We start from the raw sequence: 16,917 nt of genomic DNA on the forward strand, positions 1-16,917 counted from the left end.
TTTACCAGCACACACTGATCTGGGTTCAAATCCACTGTCTTCCCTGAAACTGCAGGCCCCTGGCAGCCAGGCCTGGGCTTGCTGCCTGTGGTCCCCAGAGCCTGGCATGGAGTGCCCAGCAAATGACACGGTCTCAGAAATGAGTGCTGCTCATTTACCGAGCAACATTCTGCTGCTCGGTAACCCTGTGTTGGGGCAACAGTATGTAGAGTGGAGACAAGGCTGTCACCTTCATAGACTATGTATCAGTGACATGCTGGGCTCGCGGGGAGCTGCAGAGCCTCTGACAAGGGCCACGGGGCGCCCACTCTTCCCAATACCTGGAGGGGTGGTGGCTGGCTCACAGGCTATTGTCCCCGGGACCAAAAAAGGGCCTGGCATTCTGTGGCTGTGAGCTTTCTGCTCCTCCCTGGGCTTGGGGACTGCAGTGGCCCCATGCCTAGCTTTGGCTTCTAACTCAGGCAAGCCAGGCTCCCGGGGGGCTGTGACCTCCAACCCAGGACATAAGTGACAGGCACACACACCCAAGTTCAGCCCAGCCAGTTCCAGCTCAGTGACTTGCAGGCTCCAGGAACAGCTTCCTCATGGCTTCCGGACCTGCGGGCTTCCCCCGTCCTGGCTCCCAGTATAAACGACCCCTGCCTAGGCCCCTTGACGCTGGCCATGAGGGTCCTTCCATGGCCCTGGAGCTTTTGCCTCCTTTTAATGACTATTTCTTTGGCCAGTCTCTTTTTTTCGGGAGACCGTGGCTCCATCCTGCTTGCTGCAGCCCCTGCCTGCTAACGGATCCAGCTTCTCCAAAGCAGACCTGCACCTCTTCCCTCTACCACCTAGCTCAGTGTCCGGGGCTCTTCTCCGGTGTCCTCCTCTCAGCCTGCCCCCCACAGCCCCGCATCCGGGCTTGACTGGCCCACTGACCGTGGGTCTTGCCTGGTAAGTTATTTCCTTAGTTAGGGAAGGAGAGAGTTGAGTATAGGGAATCTTTCGGCTTAGAATCCCACAGTTCTCTCATGGCAGGCAGCAGTGCACTTCAATCCCACCCACACGGATGTCCTTGCTCCGGCCGGGCTGGTCTGGGGCCCTCTAAGCTGGGAGCGCTGCTCAAGGAAGGGCTTGACCTTCTGGACCTCTGTATCCCAGCAGCTATGCCTGGATTTGGGCTCCAGAGCCTCTGCTCTGCCCCGGCCAGCCCAGGAAAGATGATCTAGGAGCCCAGCCGATGCCCGCCGTCCCCGCTCCAGCTCCTTGTCCAGAAGCCATCTCCCCAGCACCCACCTTGGCCCTGAGGAAAGCCAGAGCGTGGCTGCTGTTCTCCAGGAAGTGCGCCCGCAGGCGACCCCGGCTGGGGGGTGGCAGGGCCTCCCCCGAGATGAGCTCCAGCAGCCGAAGTAGGTGGCTGCCATCAGCCAACTCCGTGTACAGGTTCTGGAGCTTGATGCCCACCTGGGAGGGGTGGGGAAAGGGCACAGGGTCAGCCCCCCTCTCCTGTCTGGCCTATCCCAGCACCGGGGAGGGGCAGGCCAGAGCAGCTTCCTTAAGGAAGGAGCACGGCCCTCAGCGGGGCTTTAGGGTCAACAGAAGCAGCTTCAGCTGGGCTCTGGGGTCTGCGAAAAGTCTCAGCCAGATGACCTCACAGCTGGCCCCCAGAGTCCACTGGCCAGGGAGTGAGGGGGACAGTAGAGGCAGGCTGCGGGGCATGCCCCACTACACTCACCCGGCCATGCTGGAAGACGTTGTTGATCCAGTTGGTGAAGGTCTTCTCCTGCATCCTCATGTGCTGTACTTGCAGCTTGCGAATGTGGCTCGTCTCGTACGCAGAGTCCATGGTGGGACAGGACTCGGGGAGCTGCCCTGGGGCTCTGGGGCTGGCCTCCTGCTGCAGGTGCCCTGTGGCCCCAAGGAGCTGCTGGGGACCGTGGGGCCGACCAGCCAGCAGGCCTGCAGCCCTTTAGGGATGAGGGGCCACTGGGTATTTCTCTAAGCTGGAGATGTTGAGGGGCATGGAGATTGGGGAAGGAGTGTGAATGGTCCCCACATTTGGAGGGGGCGCTTGTGGCTTAGGGCCTAGCCAGGTAAGGTTCTGGGGCTCCCGGCTGGTGCCCTACACTTAAATGCCTCCGAGCCCTTTGCCCCACCCCACTTTCCAGATTCCTCGGACCACGGGCGACTAGCTGCTGCTTCTCAGGATGAAAAGGGCAGGTAGGAGGAAAACAGGACTCGCCTTGGCGATGTCTGTGCCGGGAAGGAGACCCTACTGGACGGATGGAAATGGCAGATAGTAGGGGCTGCGTGGGGAGGGAGAGAACCACAGGAGAGGCCAAGGCTGGAGCCGGGGCCACACCATGGCCCTCCTCTTGAGCCACGGGGCAGGGGTGACGGCACACAGCGGGCATTGTCCTCCCACCTGCCAAAGGGCGTGGTCCAGACAGGGAGGGGGTGGCTCAGGAATGTTCTAGCCTATGGCCCCAGGATCTCCTCCTTCATCCTCCCCCCACCTCCGATGCTCCCAGTGTCAGGTGGGGGTCCTGGCTGTCAAGCACAGAGGCCCGTGGGAGCTCCCCGAGCTGGCTCTGGGTGGGAGTGCCATGGGGGTGCTGCAGTCCAGGTACCCACATGGCAGAGCCCCTGGTCAGAAGCTTCTGCCCCCACTTCCCAGTCTGGGACTGCCCTTTGGCACCACTGCAGGGCCTCTTTGTGAGCACCCACAGGGGTGGAGATGGGAGGGAGCATGCCAGCCCTCTCATCCTGTCCAGGGGAATGCCACCATAGAGGGAGGGGAGTCCTTGGACCCCAGGCTCAGCTTTCCAGGCCCTGACTTGGCCCAGGGCTGAATGGTGGGTGCTCCTCACGCCCAGGGGCCACTTTCTGAAGGGGGCTTTCCCTGGGAGAGGGTAACTAGGAGCTGCAAAGGCCGTGGGAATGGCAGAGTCTCCTCCAAAGCCAGGGACACAGTGTTCACTTTGGGGGGCTTCATTGTGAGGCCCCCAGCACCCATGCTTCCACAGAGCTGTCTGGGTCTCAGGGCTCAGGGCAGGGTCTGTGGAGGGAGCCCGCAGGCAACTCTCTCTCCCTCCCTGAGCAATCTTGAACTGCATGCCAGTGAGAGTTCTAATTCGGGTGGCTTCACAAAATGTTCTGGCTAACCTCGGGGTCATAGTCACTGGTCTGGGGTGGGTGTCTGTGGTTTCATTCAGCAGCCCCAGAGACTCTGAGAGGAGATGCGGCACTTCTCGGGCAGGTGTCCCTGGCAGCCAGGGCTGGTGAGAGAGGAGTGAGGCCACAGCCTGCCCTCCAGAGCTGCGCAGGACAAAGCACTCTGGAACCCCGGGCCCGTGGCTGGGAGTGAGGGCCATGGCGCTCTCGGGCTGGGGGCAGCTCCCCTGCATCTGAGAGGAGCTTCATTCCCTGTTGCCCTCTCCCTGTGAGGTCCCTCCCGCCACTGGCTGGCTTCCCGGTGTTGGAGTGAGCCCGGGCTTCTTCCTTGCTCACAGCCCCAGATGGAGCCCATCCTCAGGGGCAGCTGCTCCGTGCTCCCCAGAACCCCACGGTCTACCGTCCCACCCTGTCTACTTGCACTGCCCCCACACGGCCCCATCACCGTTCCCTGACTCGACATCTTGCCCGCACATCAGTCTAGGCACAGCCCCCCAGTTTACCCCCCAGAGCACAGCTCTGCTCGTGCCTATGAAGACTCCCCATTGCCTCAAAGGGACCAGAGCTTTTCTGCCCGCATCGGGGCTTCAGCTGTTCTTTCAGCTTAGAATGTCCCTTCTGTTCCTCATTGTCCACATTTTCCTATCCTATCAGCCCCAGTTAAAAATCCTGCTCCTTCTAGCAGGTTCCCTGCCACCTAGCCCCTCTCTCTCAGCTTGTTTCTCCTCCTATTAAGAGCCTTGGCCCAGGGCATCTTGTATGATGTGACCACCAATGGACAGGCTGGAGCTGCATGATGCTTTGCACACAGACCTCAGCAGAGGTTGTTGTATTAGGTTGTTGAGTGGGGCTGGGGAACTGTTTTTTTGTTTTCTTTTTTCTTTTAAGATTTTATTTATTCATTAAAAGAAAGATTTTATTTCTTCATCTGAGACACAGAGATACAGAGAAAGAGCGAGAGCATGAGCAGGGGAGAAGCAGAGGGAGAGGGAGAAGCAGGCTCCCCACTGAGCCAGGACCCCAATGTGGGGCTTGATCCCAGGACCCTGAGATCATGACCTGAGCCGAAGGCAGCTGCTTAACCATCTGAGCCTGCTTTTCTTTCTCCTTCGCTCTCCTTAGCAGATGCAGCTAAAGCCATTGCACATGCAGCAAGGCCTGGCTCCTCTTGCTGCCACTGATTGCAGCCCCTGCTGAAAGGAGAATCCCTTGTTAGTCAGTACCTAGTTTTGGATTATTTATGTGGTGAGTAACTAAGATCTCAAGTCAAACAGATTTAAACAACATAAAAGGAAGGTATTGGCCCAGAGGACTGAAATGTTTGGCAGGAGGAGGACTTTAGGTGAGGTTTGATCCAGCAGTTTCAAACGATGGCACCATAGGCCTGGACTCCCTCTGCCTTTCTCCATGCTTCCTTCACCTTCATGCTCCAGAGGGTGGTTGCTGCCAGCCTAACCTCACTCCTCTGCCCCCAGTAGCTCTGGACACTCCTCTCAATACCATTCATATTGTACCAATGGGCTCACTGCTCTACACTGCATGGTTCAGAGAAGAGAGAACATTTCTCTCAAGAGTTGGAAGAAAAGTCTGAGGGGCTTGGCTCTCATAGGCTTGAACTGAGCCACATGTCCATTCCTGAACCAATTTTTGTGACCAGGGGGATGAAATACTCTCATTGGCTGAAGCCAATCATGACCCACCCCGGAGAGGTGTCTATCCCACCCAAACCTTGTGGCTCAGACGGAGGGTGGGGAAGTAGGGAGTGCTCTGCAAAGGAAATTTCGGGTCTGGATCACCACAAGGGTAGATGGGTCACAGTGGGAAAAACCCAGATGTCTGACAAGAGGCAGGAGCAATGCCAGCCGGCCAGGGGGCGCCCACCCTAGCACTCCTGCACCTTCAGGCACAGGGGCTTGCCTCCGAGCTGGACAGGATGAGGCAGCAGGCACCCAACTCCTTTGAGGGTGCTCAGCGATGCCCTTCCCAGCGTCCAAAGGGCCTCCTTCCATGGTTCCGTCCTGGTCTCCAGTCATCCTCAGCTGGGGCCTGCTCCCAGACCTGGCCTCTGCCCCCAGCTGATAGAGCTGCTTTCCAGCTCAAAAAGCCCCACTTTGGGAGTCTCCCAGCCTAGAGGACATAGGGAGAGTTGGGGGTCACAGGGGTGGCGTACAGAGGGGCACACCCTCCCCCCTAACTCCTCTGCCTCATTTCCGTTGGATCCCTGCTTTACTCTTTTTTTTTTTTTAAAGATTTTATTTATTTGACAGAGAGAGACAGCGGCGAGAGGGGGAACACAAGCAGGGGGAGCGGCAGGCTCCCCGCCGAGCAAAGCCCCTGGGATCATGACCTGAGCTGAAGGCAGACGTTTAATGACTGAGCCACCAGGTGCCCCCCTGCTTTACTCCTGAGACAACTGGGTCACTGGAAAACCAGAACCAATGTTGGAAAGGTAGTAAATTTTTCAGAAGTTTATTGATCAATAGATTGTTTCGTTTGTTTGACACTTCTAAACAAGATTACAAGAAAATAGAAGCATTGTGTATTAACTGCATTGGCTAATGGACACGTAACTTGATACACTCTTAAATTAGGCCCATGTTTACCTGATTAAACTCAGTGGTTATCTGTCATAAGAGCGTTATTTCTCTGCTATATTCTGCGGAGGAAATAAACAGCGCCTCTGTTAACCGCTTTCCTGATCTTCAAGGCAATTTGCCTGGGGTACTGCTCTGGGCGTAATGAAGGAGTGTAATGGTGCAAAGTGGGGAGGTCCCAGTGGTGGCTGTCAGGCCGTGACTGGTGGCTAAGCCCCCCGCTGGGCAGTGGGCTGCAGCGTAAGACATTCGCTGTGTGGTGGACAGGTGGCTTCTCGGGAGGCCCAGCAGAAGCATGGCAAAGGGCTGTGGTCAGGGGCGGTGGGGCCAGGGCTCTGTGGAGGCTTCCCCTGTGGGCTGGTAATCAGGGTGCGGGTTGAGGGGAGGGCAGGAGGCATTGGCTTCTCCGCACATGCTCTTTGACCCGCCTGGACACTCAGTCCCATGATACAGAATTTAACTCCTCAAAGGCCCACCGTCCTGCAGGAGGAACCACAACTCCAAATCGAAAGACGCTATAGCTCCATAATGACAAGTGCTCCAAGGAGAACCCAGTCCAGCCCTGGAAAGACGAGAGTCAGCTAGATGAATGGCCCTCCCCATCGCAGGGGGACCCGTGGGCCATGCCAGTGTGCAGTAAGGAAGGACTCCATGTACAAAGCTGGGCTGGAGCACGAGGCTGGAGTGACGTCTGCATGTCGCCACGAAACCGGAGGGCTGTGAGAGGTCTTGGTGCAACGTTTCTTTACAGATCGGTTCAGGAGGGCCTCACTGGCAGGCTTCCAGCTTGCAAGCTGACTTTGGGAGGGGGAGGCCGAAATTGACATCCCCCCTAAACTCAGGGCTGCGGAGGTTTATTACCTGGTACCAGGGGCTGTGTGGAAAATGGAGTCAACATTCTTAGATCTTCTTCCGTGGAGTTGTGGAGAGCATGGAGAGTCTCAGTGCTAGAGTTTACCTATCTCCACCCTCCTGCCCTGCTGTGAACGCTCTGCCGAGGGAGTACTTTGAAAACTGGGGTGATGTGGGGAAGGCAATGCGGTCGGGCAGTGTGAACAGAATTCTAGAGCGCTCTGCTCTCCCCCAGCCCTGCTGCACGGGGAGGCAGGATAAGGGGTGTTTTGGACACAGACTCAAGGAACTTTGTGCAGGTCCTGGGAACATACGGGTCCTCATCCTTGGCAGCCATCCCTGAGGTTTTCCAGGGCTTTTCTTTCCAATCAATTTTTTCACAATGAATGACTTCATGTTGTAAGAGAAGATGTTACGAAAAATGGGCATGTGATTTCCTTTTTTTTTTTTTTCTTTCTCAGGGAAAGGATGCAGCTGCCAGATGTTCTCCCACCTGACGGCATGGGGGTGGCGATCACAGTGCCACGAGAAGTTTCCTTCCGTGTAGAAAGCAGAAACCTCAGTCTGCTAAAAGCTTTCCTCTATGTCTCTGCATAGACAAAACTGGGCCATATCTGCATATATACCCATTGACAAGTATCAAGAATACATACTCATGTGGTGTATGTGTGTATATATATATATATATCTTTATGACGATTGGGAAGAACTAAAGGAATAGGATAATTCTGAATGGAAAATCAGCTAACCCTGGCATCGCTAAACCTTTGGACCAATGAATTTTCTCTTCTTCGCTCTGCTTTGCCCTTTGGAGGACCCCCTTGTGGGTACACACTTGGGGGTCCTCATGCGTTCACCAAACCATCTGCTTATATTACAGTACTGACATAAACCTTTCTTTGCTACGTATTTGATTAATTTCAAAGTGCTTATTAAGATTAAAAATCCTATTATGAATTTACTTCTCTTAAAGTGATAGTATTTAAAAAGTAAACTAGGGAGTGTGAGGGGTGGCATCTGGATAAAAGCTTCCCCAAAATAAAAATGTTAAGTCTGCATTTCTGACCCTGATGTCACAGGCAATATCATAAAAAGAAAAAACGGTGGTTTTTGGAAGGCTCGGGCAGGACTGTTCTGATTTCCTTCACTTCGGTGCCATGTGGCCATCACCATTTTGTGCCTCTCTTTTGTATTGCGTAAATAACAAGGGAGTAGCCCACAGAGGAGGGAAGGTGGCAGTGAGCATTACCCGCTTCCGCCTCCACCTGACGGGCACCTGAGTGAGTGGACCAGAGAGCTTTATACGGAGACTGAGAGAGAGAACACTCAGGAACCAAATCCCGCCTTGTGATGGGCATGCACACTATGAGCCTCACAGCCTTTTGAAGAAAAGGCTTCATATGAAAGAGTCTGTCCTGTTTCTGTATAAAGGCTTTTCTTGTAAGAAAAACTGGACATAATAAAAATGCCCATTTTTTTAAAATAAAAAGTGTCTAAAGCTAGAGAATGACCTTTACTACCTGACAACCTGAGGCGGGCTGACCTTGCATTCCCCTTGGGTCCCTAGGCCCCCCACACTGCAGGCACCAAGACATGGGTTTAAATTTACATCCTGTCACTGACCAAGGGGCCTTGGGGACATGTCACCACACCGACGACTGCAGAGAACCACCTCTTTCCTTTACTGTAGTTTCATTATGATAAATAGACCTTGCTACAAATTATTGGACAGACCAGTAAGAAAAGCCAACCTTCAGACTTCAACATGACTTGAATACTAGAAATCTTGCCAGGGGCTAACAAAGGTTCTGAGTTCCAAATTCCCAACCAAATGCAACTTTGCTGGGAAGGTCCGGGGTGGGGGGAGCTCTGGGTGGGTTAGTCAGGGGGGTGCTGGGTATCACAGATGCTCTCTGCTGGCCTGGCTGCCTGTCCTGCTCGAGCCCGCAGGAGGGATGGGGGCAAACACAGACACAAACCCGGGGGAAGCAGTCTTCTCTTTGGTAGATGGCCTGGAGAGAACAGAAACCTTCTGTGCTCTGTTATGTTCCACTCTCAACACAGCAGGAAACGAAATAAATAAGATCAACTTTGCTCCCTCCTGGTACCCTCTAAGGGACAGACAGGAGCCAAGGCAGGTGCATGATGATGTGTGGCCCAGCGCAGCTCAGGCTCGCCAGCTCCGGAAGAGCCCCCGGCTCACTCCCTGTGGTTGTGGGATTCTATCCAGAAATGTCTATGTCTCTCCAGGCTTCCCAGTACTCTTTGGTCAATTTCTCTTTCTTCTCAACCCTTCAATCTCCTTATCCCCCCTCTGCCTCCCAATATTTTAATAGAAACTCAGGGAATTTTAGAGGTGAAAGAACCTCATCTAGTGACCTGTGTCTGCCCTCCTCATTCCACAGGTGAGGAAACTGAGGCACAGAGAGGACAGTGCCGTGGCCAGGGTCAGTAAGTCAGTGGCAGCACGGGCCTCAGGCCCGGGCCTCCCCCCCTCCCCCCCCATCCCTACCGCCCGTTGCCTGCCCTGAGAGCAGCCCACCCCTCAGTCGGCCTTTGGCAAGGACTTCCTGTGGGAGGGGGGCACAAGGTGGGGGGGCAGGCTATTGGGCAGCTCGTAGCCATCGAGCTTGATCTTGATGAAGTGCTTGGCCAGCGCGAACTCCTCCTCATCCAGCATGCCGTCACAGTCACAGTCAGCCAGCTTCCAGATCTTGCCCAGGACGCTGTTGGGCAGCTTGGATGTCACCATCTCCTTCTTGGCGTTGACACCTGATATCTTGCCGTTGACAGGCGACAGGGTGTAGAAGAGCTCATCGTAGATGGGCTTGTCTTTGGCCACGACCCACTCCTCCTCGTCGGCACCCTCCTTGGCGCCTTCCCCGTAGCCCTGGTTGAAGGGGCCCTCAGTGGTGCCGTCGAAGGCCCCGCCCTGCACGAGCTGCGTGGGCATGCTTATCTCCTCCTGGCTGATGAGGTTCATCAGGGACGAGATCTTGCTGCTCAGCATGTTGTCCACTGCCTCGATCAGCTTGGGTTTCAGCGAGTGGAATTTGGTGAAGTCATAGTTCTCCAGCTGTTCCTGCAAGAGGAGAAACCACAGACTTGGTCACAGGCCCTTGCTTAGGAAGCAGACAGGGAGAGGGTGAGCTGTAGGCAGAATTTTCCTTTAAGCAGACATCCCATCCCTGGGCTGCTCCAGAGCTCTCTCTCTTTGGTGGGGTCCCCACACCCGAATTCACCAGATCCAGGAGCGGCTTTTGGAACAAGAAACAAGATGCATAGAACACAACTTTTTTTTTTACAGTAGCTAATCTTTGGTGGGCAGCCACGTGAGGGATTGCTGTCCCCTAGAGCTTCTGGACACCCTTCCTTCAAGCTTGCCTTTGTGTGTGTGTGTGTGTGTGTGTGTGCTCTAGAGATTAAACATTTTACCTTCTAAGGTGATCTTACGACATACTTCTGTTGATCTTTACAACAATGCTGGGAGTAAGGAAGGGCAGGGGTGAATAACCCTGTTTGATGGACAGCACATGGGGTGTTCTGACAGAGCCAAAACGAGAGCACCTGGCTCCTGCCTCTTGACTAATGCTCTTTTGTGCTGTAACATGAAGCTGTGTCACAGGGTCTTTTTAGGTAAAACAATTATTTAAGGATGTTGTTTTGGGATGTTAAAAAAATGTTGTTTAAGGTACAAATAAGTAAAAGTTGAAACTGGTAAGTGGGAAAAGAGTAGGAATGGGGAGGGTGAGTAGAAATCCAGCTAGTGGGGCTGAGTATCACTAGCCCGGGCAGGGCAGGTCTCAGCTCCACCTGCCAGGAGAACTGGCCCATTAGCAGACAGAGTGTCAGGAACATGGCAGGAACTGGGGAGGGCCCTGGGACACAGCAGTTGCCTGACTGGGATGGGAGCCAACTGTAGATGCCACATAGGCTCTGTGGATGGCCCTGTAGAAGCAGTCCTTCCTACCTTGGTTCTCCTTGGTTACTCATCCATCCATCCATCCATCCATCCATCCATCCATCCATCCTTGCATCCATCCTTCATCCATTGACCCATCCAACAGTTATTGCCAGGCTCTGTTTGGAGCCTGGGGATAATATAACCACAAAGAGCCACAGTCTCTGCCCTTAGGGAGCTTATGTTCTAAAAGAGGGAAAACATTCTAGTTTTTTTAGTTCCTGTCTACTTTCAAAAAGGGTTTGACTTAGCTTACAGTGGAAAAATGTTAACATGAAATAGAAGAAAGTCATTAGAAAGGGAAAAGCTAAGTAATTGAGAGGGAGAGCAAGGGGACCATTACATCAGACTTCTAAGGTGAGAAAAGCTACTGCCCCTCAGACGCCCTGGCTGGGGTGCGGGGGCAAGGGGGCACCCTCTCACTGCCTGAGGGAAGAAACCACCTGTTTGTTGCAAGAGACAAACTTTTTCTGAATTATGAGAGGTACCTGGGGCCTTTTATGATCTTCGAAAAATGTCTTCAACAGCAGTTTTGCCAAATAAATGCAGAAAATTCCAGATATGGAAGTTTTTATATGGGCTTTATGTGAAATATTTCTGTTAGGAAAATTCTAGAAGGCCAGTGAGGAGCCATCCAGGTGTGCAATTTTCTGGAGATGAGGTAGGGAGACCCCTGAGTAAAAGAGGTTTCACTCAGACCTGACTGTTCTGGGCAGAAGTAATGTGATGGGCAGTTAGGGGGAAAAAAGCAAAATTTTGAGCAATCATAAATATCACATCTTTATTGTAAAAATTTGGGAAAAAACTGATAGACAAAATAAAAAATTTCAACCACTTATAATTCCATCACCCAGGAATACCTTCTGCTAACTTTCTTTGGGCACATATTTCCAGCCATTTTTATAAATGCGTGCAAGCGCGCGCACGCACACACACACACACACTCTTTAACTGAAATAAGACCATACTGTTTGACAACTTTCATTTTTAAGAAAAAAATGTATCACATCTTTCCCTGATAATAATTTTTATACAACCTTATTCATAAGAGCTGTATAATATCGAACTGTACAGCTGCGCTGTTCTTCGTTTACCCTATCCCGTGTGGTTGGACATGAGTCAGAATTGTGGTCTCTAGAGGGTACCAGCAGGGCAGACATTCTGTGCTGTTACTTGGAAGGGGGGCCCTGAGCTTCAGGTGGAGGGACAGAGCTAAAAGCTAAACAGCTTGATGGATGTGTAGGGGGCACGTCCACACTCTTCTCAGTAGCAAACTCTGAGGCCCTCGAACCACGCAGGGCCGGGCTGGGCTGACACCCGGTGGGCAGCCGGCGCTCCGCTGAGAGCCACACGGTGGTGCGGGCCCGGTTTCTAAACCCATTCCAGTTTGCGTGTCGTCTATCCTCACTGACAGACCACGGCCACCTGCATGCCACTCCAATACCAGCACTCAGCATTGCTGACTGCCGCTCGCTCAGTCAGCCAGGGGAATGGAGAAGGCGAAGCCCAGGAGGAGGAGGAGAGCAGGCAGCCTACACAAAAATCCGAGTGCTGCTGCAGTAAACAAGTCTGGATTCCCCTGGGTGCACAGACACCTACCCTCCTTCCCCATGAATGAGCCTGAGCTCCGAGCATACACAAAGCCCCTGTGTCTGGCCAAGCAGACGAACGAGGGCGGAGTCTGCCCGAACCTTCCAACTGCCTGCGGGGTCCATGGTTCCGATGGCAATCCGCTGGAAGGGGAAATGGCCACATGTCTGCAGGGGTGGACAGGAAGTAACAGTAGCAGCCACCCCTTGCCTGGAGGGCACAGAGGAAACAAGCCCTCTACTCTCATCCCAAGGCCTGACCAGGGAGTATGGGGTGCAAGTGAAACCGTGCCATCCCTGCCCTCCACCGGGTTCACTCCCAAAGGACATCTTTGTATTGGGATGAATACACACGGGGGAATTTACAGATTTACCCGTCAGCAGTTATATCCATCAAAGCCAGCAAGCCCGGGATCCTGGAACTTCTGCCTCCCAAGGCACAAAGGTCAGTTCCCAGCCCAGCTCCCTGGCCTCTCTCTTGCCCGCTCACACTGCCTGCGTTCACCAGAAGCCGTGTTCCAGTTTACAGTCGGGCTGAGCAGGTGGCGACGGCTCTGCTGCCCTCTGCCGTGGGAACGCTGCCCCCTCGTCAGCTGAGGGGGGCGGGCTCTCCGAGGAGGGAAACTGAGTCCTCGATCCAAGAGGCCTTGCTAGTGTTCTCACTCTCCAGGCTGGACCCTTCCGTGTGGTAAGTCGGATTCCCTCCCGAAAGGGGGCAGGGCAGACCCAGGCTGCTTCTCCAGCAGGTCACGGGCCTTCAGGCCCACCCTGTTCCTTGGGGAGTCCCTGAAGGGACTGGGGTGGTGTGATCAGGGCCTGGCCAGCTTCCCAAGGAGGAATCCTCTTCCAGCTTCCAGGGACTTGCTCTGAAAACTGCTGGGCTCTCTATAAGTCGTGTGGGTGTCAGGGCGAGGTCACGGTCCGAGAACTGCACTATCCTCCAGCCTGCTCGATATAAACACACACTAACTTGCCAAGGAGCTCATCTAACTGTTCATTGGGCACCTGCTACCCCCCTGGGGATATGGCGGTGCCAGGACATGGGTCACTGGCCTCCAGAGCCTCATGAGGTAGAGAGCCACTGAATAAATAAATGAATGACACTGAAGCACCACAGCACTAGGGTTGTAACAAAGAGCACAAGTCCTAACATCAGGCTTGGCTGCCAAAACTTCATTGCCAGCCATAGTCACAGTGGCTAATACTGTAATCCAGAACATACACTCCGTAGGGGCAGGGATGTGTGCTGTTTGTTCACGGATGTATCCCAGGGACCTAGAACAGTGCCTGGCATGGTACACTTAATTAATATTTCTTGGTGAGTGAGTAAATGAACACAGGCAGATGAGGGTACCCGTCGGGTGGCGCTCCTCACTGCAAGGGCTAGGGGCACTCAGGTGTCTACTGACGGTGCTAAGGCCTCTCCCGAGATGCTAAAATAGGGGCCCATGGCTTCCTTGTCTTCTTCCCCAGGGACCGCCCCCCTGCTCCAGCTCGGAGAGGCCTGGGCTTCCTCTGACGTGGCTGAGCCGAGGCTAACACGGCCGTGAGAAGCTCTGGTCGCCGCGTGCTACCTGTGTTATGGGAGGTCACCTGGGGACAGGTGTGCAGGTCCTGTAAAGGAGGCTTATAGCGGCTTCCTGCTGGGCTCAGGGTGCCTCAGGTCTTGGGAGTGGCACCTTCTTGTGGGTGGGGCACTGTGGTAGCTCATGAGGCTAATGAGCCACAGAAGCCCCATTAGGCCATAGTGTGCACAGTGTATTTATTCTTAGCTTTCATTGCAGTCAAGAAACCAATTTCCCTTAAAAAATATCTGAAGGATGCAAGGAGACAGCTGTCCCTCAGTTTGCTCATGGGGTGCAGGGCATAGCCCAAGGGCGTGAAGGCGGGCCTGCCCAGGAAGACCGCTCCGGAGGCCCAGTAGCCCTCCAATTAGCCATCTTGTGATCAGAACCATCCCCGCCCCCCCAATTCATCCTCTGAGTACAGGACTACCTATTTCATTTCTGGAAGAAAAAAGATGTTCTGGATTTATTTTGAAGCCAGCTAAGTCGTATCTGACCACATGATATATTCCATGCTCTTATCACCTTGAACCCTGCCACCTCAACAGTAAGTATGACCCACTCCTATGTTAGTGTGTCCTTTATAGAAAGTTTACATTACAAAACTCCTCAAGGCCGAAGCGTCCCCTCCTGCTGCCTGTTGATCCTTGCCTCCACTGCTCCATCTCTCCTCCTCCGACGCCCTGAGGCAGCCAGGCAGCTCGCCGGCCCACCTTCCAGCTGCATATCTTTGACCACTCTTCTTCTAGCCCCGTCCTCCTCTGTGGCTCAGGGCAGAAGATGGTACCTGGAGGTCTCCAGGGTGTGGCCAGAATTGCAGGATGCTCTGTCTGGCCTAGGTAGTACTCTTTGAAAGTTTGAGCTACAAGTTGAAAACCAGGGGACTTTACATACAAATCTAGATTTGCAGCTTCTTTTGAACCATCCAGGCCTGTGTTCCCACCGGGCAGGTCCGGCCTTTTCCACACAGTGAAGCGGGGCACAGATTCCCCAACCGGCCCCCACAAGTTCTCACTGTACTCGCACACTTGTTTTCCTCCTGGGAGAGTCCCATTTCCCAGAACCCACATCTCCATCAAATGTGGGAAGACAAGAGAGAATCAAAGAGGGCGATGTGGTTTTTCTTTGCCTGGCCTGCCTCACTAGCTATGGGCATCTGAGTTTGTGTGGCCCGCTTTCCAGGAGGACGGTGGCCTGTAGGGCAGATGGGTCCTTGCTCTGGACAAAAAGGTGGTCAGTCTGGCTCTGTGAGGAGCCAGGTGGGGTGGCCTCACTTGGGAAGACATGGTCAGCATTGATGTGCTTTACTAACGCCACGGCAGGGTGGTAGATATAGACACACCGGACAGGCCAGGGTGGCTGAACACAGCACCCATTTGGGCTCATCTGGGGCTGCTCAGACACAACTCAGGGAGACCCTAAAATCGGGCCCAAAGTTGCCCAATGCCAACCCGTAGGCAAAACCTTTAGTGAGCACAGCCTGCTGCACCTGTGAAGTCCAGCCACGCCCGGAGAGCCCTCTGGGCTCTGAGCAGGGCCCTGAGCCTGCAACAGCAATGCTGCTTGAGTGCCTACTCTCACAGTGCCTGGCGGTCCAGGCTTGAGGGTGCCGCCCGAGGTGACCTCCACGGTCACTGCCAGCTCTTCTTCCCTTAGGGTTCTGGGATTCCAAAAAACAGGGGTCACTTAATGCCAGAACAACTTTGAACACAGCCTAAGAGGCCTGCTCATCTGATTTTTTCACATGACCTAAATTTACTTTTTTGTTACAAATGTAATTTTTTATTTAAAATCAATTTAGGTAACCTAGTATATTATTAGTTTCAGGGGTAGAATTTAGTGATTCATTGGTTGCATACAACACCCAGTGCTCATTACATCACGTGCCCTCCTTAATGCCCATCACCCAGTTACCCCATCCCCCCACCTCCCTCCCCCCAACAACCCTCAGTTTGTTTCCTAGGGTTAAGAGTCTCTTATGGGGACACCTGGGTGGCTTTGTCGGTTAAGCATCTGCCTTCAGCTCAGGTCATGATCCTGGAGTCCTGGGATTGAGTCCCATATCTGGCTTCCTGCCTCCCGCTCCCTCTGCCTGCAGCTCCCCCTGCTTGTGCTCTCTCTGACAAATAAATAAATAAATAAAATCTTAAAAAAAAAAAGAGTCTCTTATGGTTTGCCTCCCCTCTCTGTTTCTACTTTTCCTTCCCTTCCTCTATGTTCATCTGTTTTGTTTCTTAAATTCCACATATGAGTGATATCATATGGTATTTGTCTTTCTCTGACTTATTTCACTTAGCATAATACACTCTAGCTCCATCCACATCATTGCAAATGGCAAGATTTCATTCTTTTTTTTTTTTTAAAGATTTTATTTATTTATTTGAGAGAGAGAGAATGAGAGAGAGCACATGAGAGGGGGGAGGGCCAGAGGGAGAAGCAGACTCCCTGCCGAGCAGGGAGCCTGATGCGGGACTCGATCCAGGGACTCCAGGATCATGACCTGAGCAGAAGGCAGTCGCTTAACCAACTGAGCCACCCAGGCGCCCAAGACTTCATTCTTTTTGATGGCTAATATTTCACTGTATAAATTTACTTCTTGAAATGTGTCCCTTTTTGGTTAAATGTTTTGGGGAGGCAGACAATCTCTGCTTTATTCACAGAAGCCTATTATCATGGATCACCATTAGGAAGATGCATTCATTGCGTTCTCTATCCTTTTTTTTAAAGAGGGGTGGGGGGAGAGGGCAAGACAGAATCTTAAGCAGCCTCCACACACAGCATGGAGTCTGACTGGGGCTTGATCTCATGACCCTGAGATCATGACCTGAGCCGAAATCAGTTGTTGGATGCTTAAGTGACTGAGTCACCCAGGTGACCCACATTCTCTATCCTAAACCATGAAACCCTCATGAGTACCCAGCAACCAGCCAGACAAGGTGGCATTGCCTCTCCATTACCTGCCCATGATGCTACAATAGGCTCCCAGTACCTGCATTGTCTTGACTTCTGGGAAGTCTCCGGCAGAAATCTGGTATTCTCGCTGCAGCTGAAGGTAGATCTCTGGCAATCTGCTGATAAGCTCTCTCTTCTTGTTTTCCTTTCCGAACACAGTCGGCATCTCCTTCTTCAGGTGGCTGATAATGTAGGCATGTACCTGAAGGGGAATATGTCAGTAAGGACATGCTATTTAGAACTGCACCAGA

At 53.2% G+C, this 16,917-nt stretch overlaps 2 protein-coding genes across 2 annotated transcripts in view; both read right to left on the reverse strand.

Moving 5' to 3' along the window:
• Nucleotides 1-1,825, reverse strand: part of SPTBN5 (spectrin beta, non-erythrocytic 5) — a 43,061-nt gene extending 41,236 nt beyond the window's left edge. The window contains exons 1-2 of the mRNA XM_021695742.2: nucleotides 1,715-1,825; nucleotides 1,276-1,443 (exon numbers count right to left, since the gene is read on the reverse strand). Coding sequence (XP_021551417.1) covers nucleotides 1,276-1,443; nucleotides 1,715-1,825 — 279 coding nt within the window. The remainder of the gene's footprint in view (nucleotides 1-1,275; nucleotides 1,444-1,714) is intronic.
• Nucleotides 1,826-5,640: 3,815 nt separating this feature from the next.
• Nucleotides 5,641-16,917, reverse strand: part of EHD4 (EH domain containing 4) — an 80,378-nt gene continuing 69,101 nt past the window's right edge. Inside the window, exons 5-6 of the mRNA XM_021695627.1 lie at nucleotides 16,704-16,868; nucleotides 5,641-9,681 (exon numbers count right to left, since the gene is read on the reverse strand). Of these exons, the coding sequence (XP_021551302.1) occupies nucleotides 9,145-9,681; nucleotides 16,704-16,868 (702 nt within the window). The 3' untranslated portion in view covers nucleotides 5,641-9,144. The remainder of the gene's footprint in view (nucleotides 9,682-16,703; nucleotides 16,869-16,917) is intronic.

This window comes from Neomonachus schauinslandi, chromosome 9 (genome assembly GCF_002201575.2).
Source record: "Neomonachus schauinslandi chromosome 9, ASM220157v2, whole genome shotgun sequence".
Lineage (NCBI taxonomy): Eukaryota > Metazoa > Chordata > Mammalia > Carnivora > Phocidae > Neomonachus > Neomonachus schauinslandi.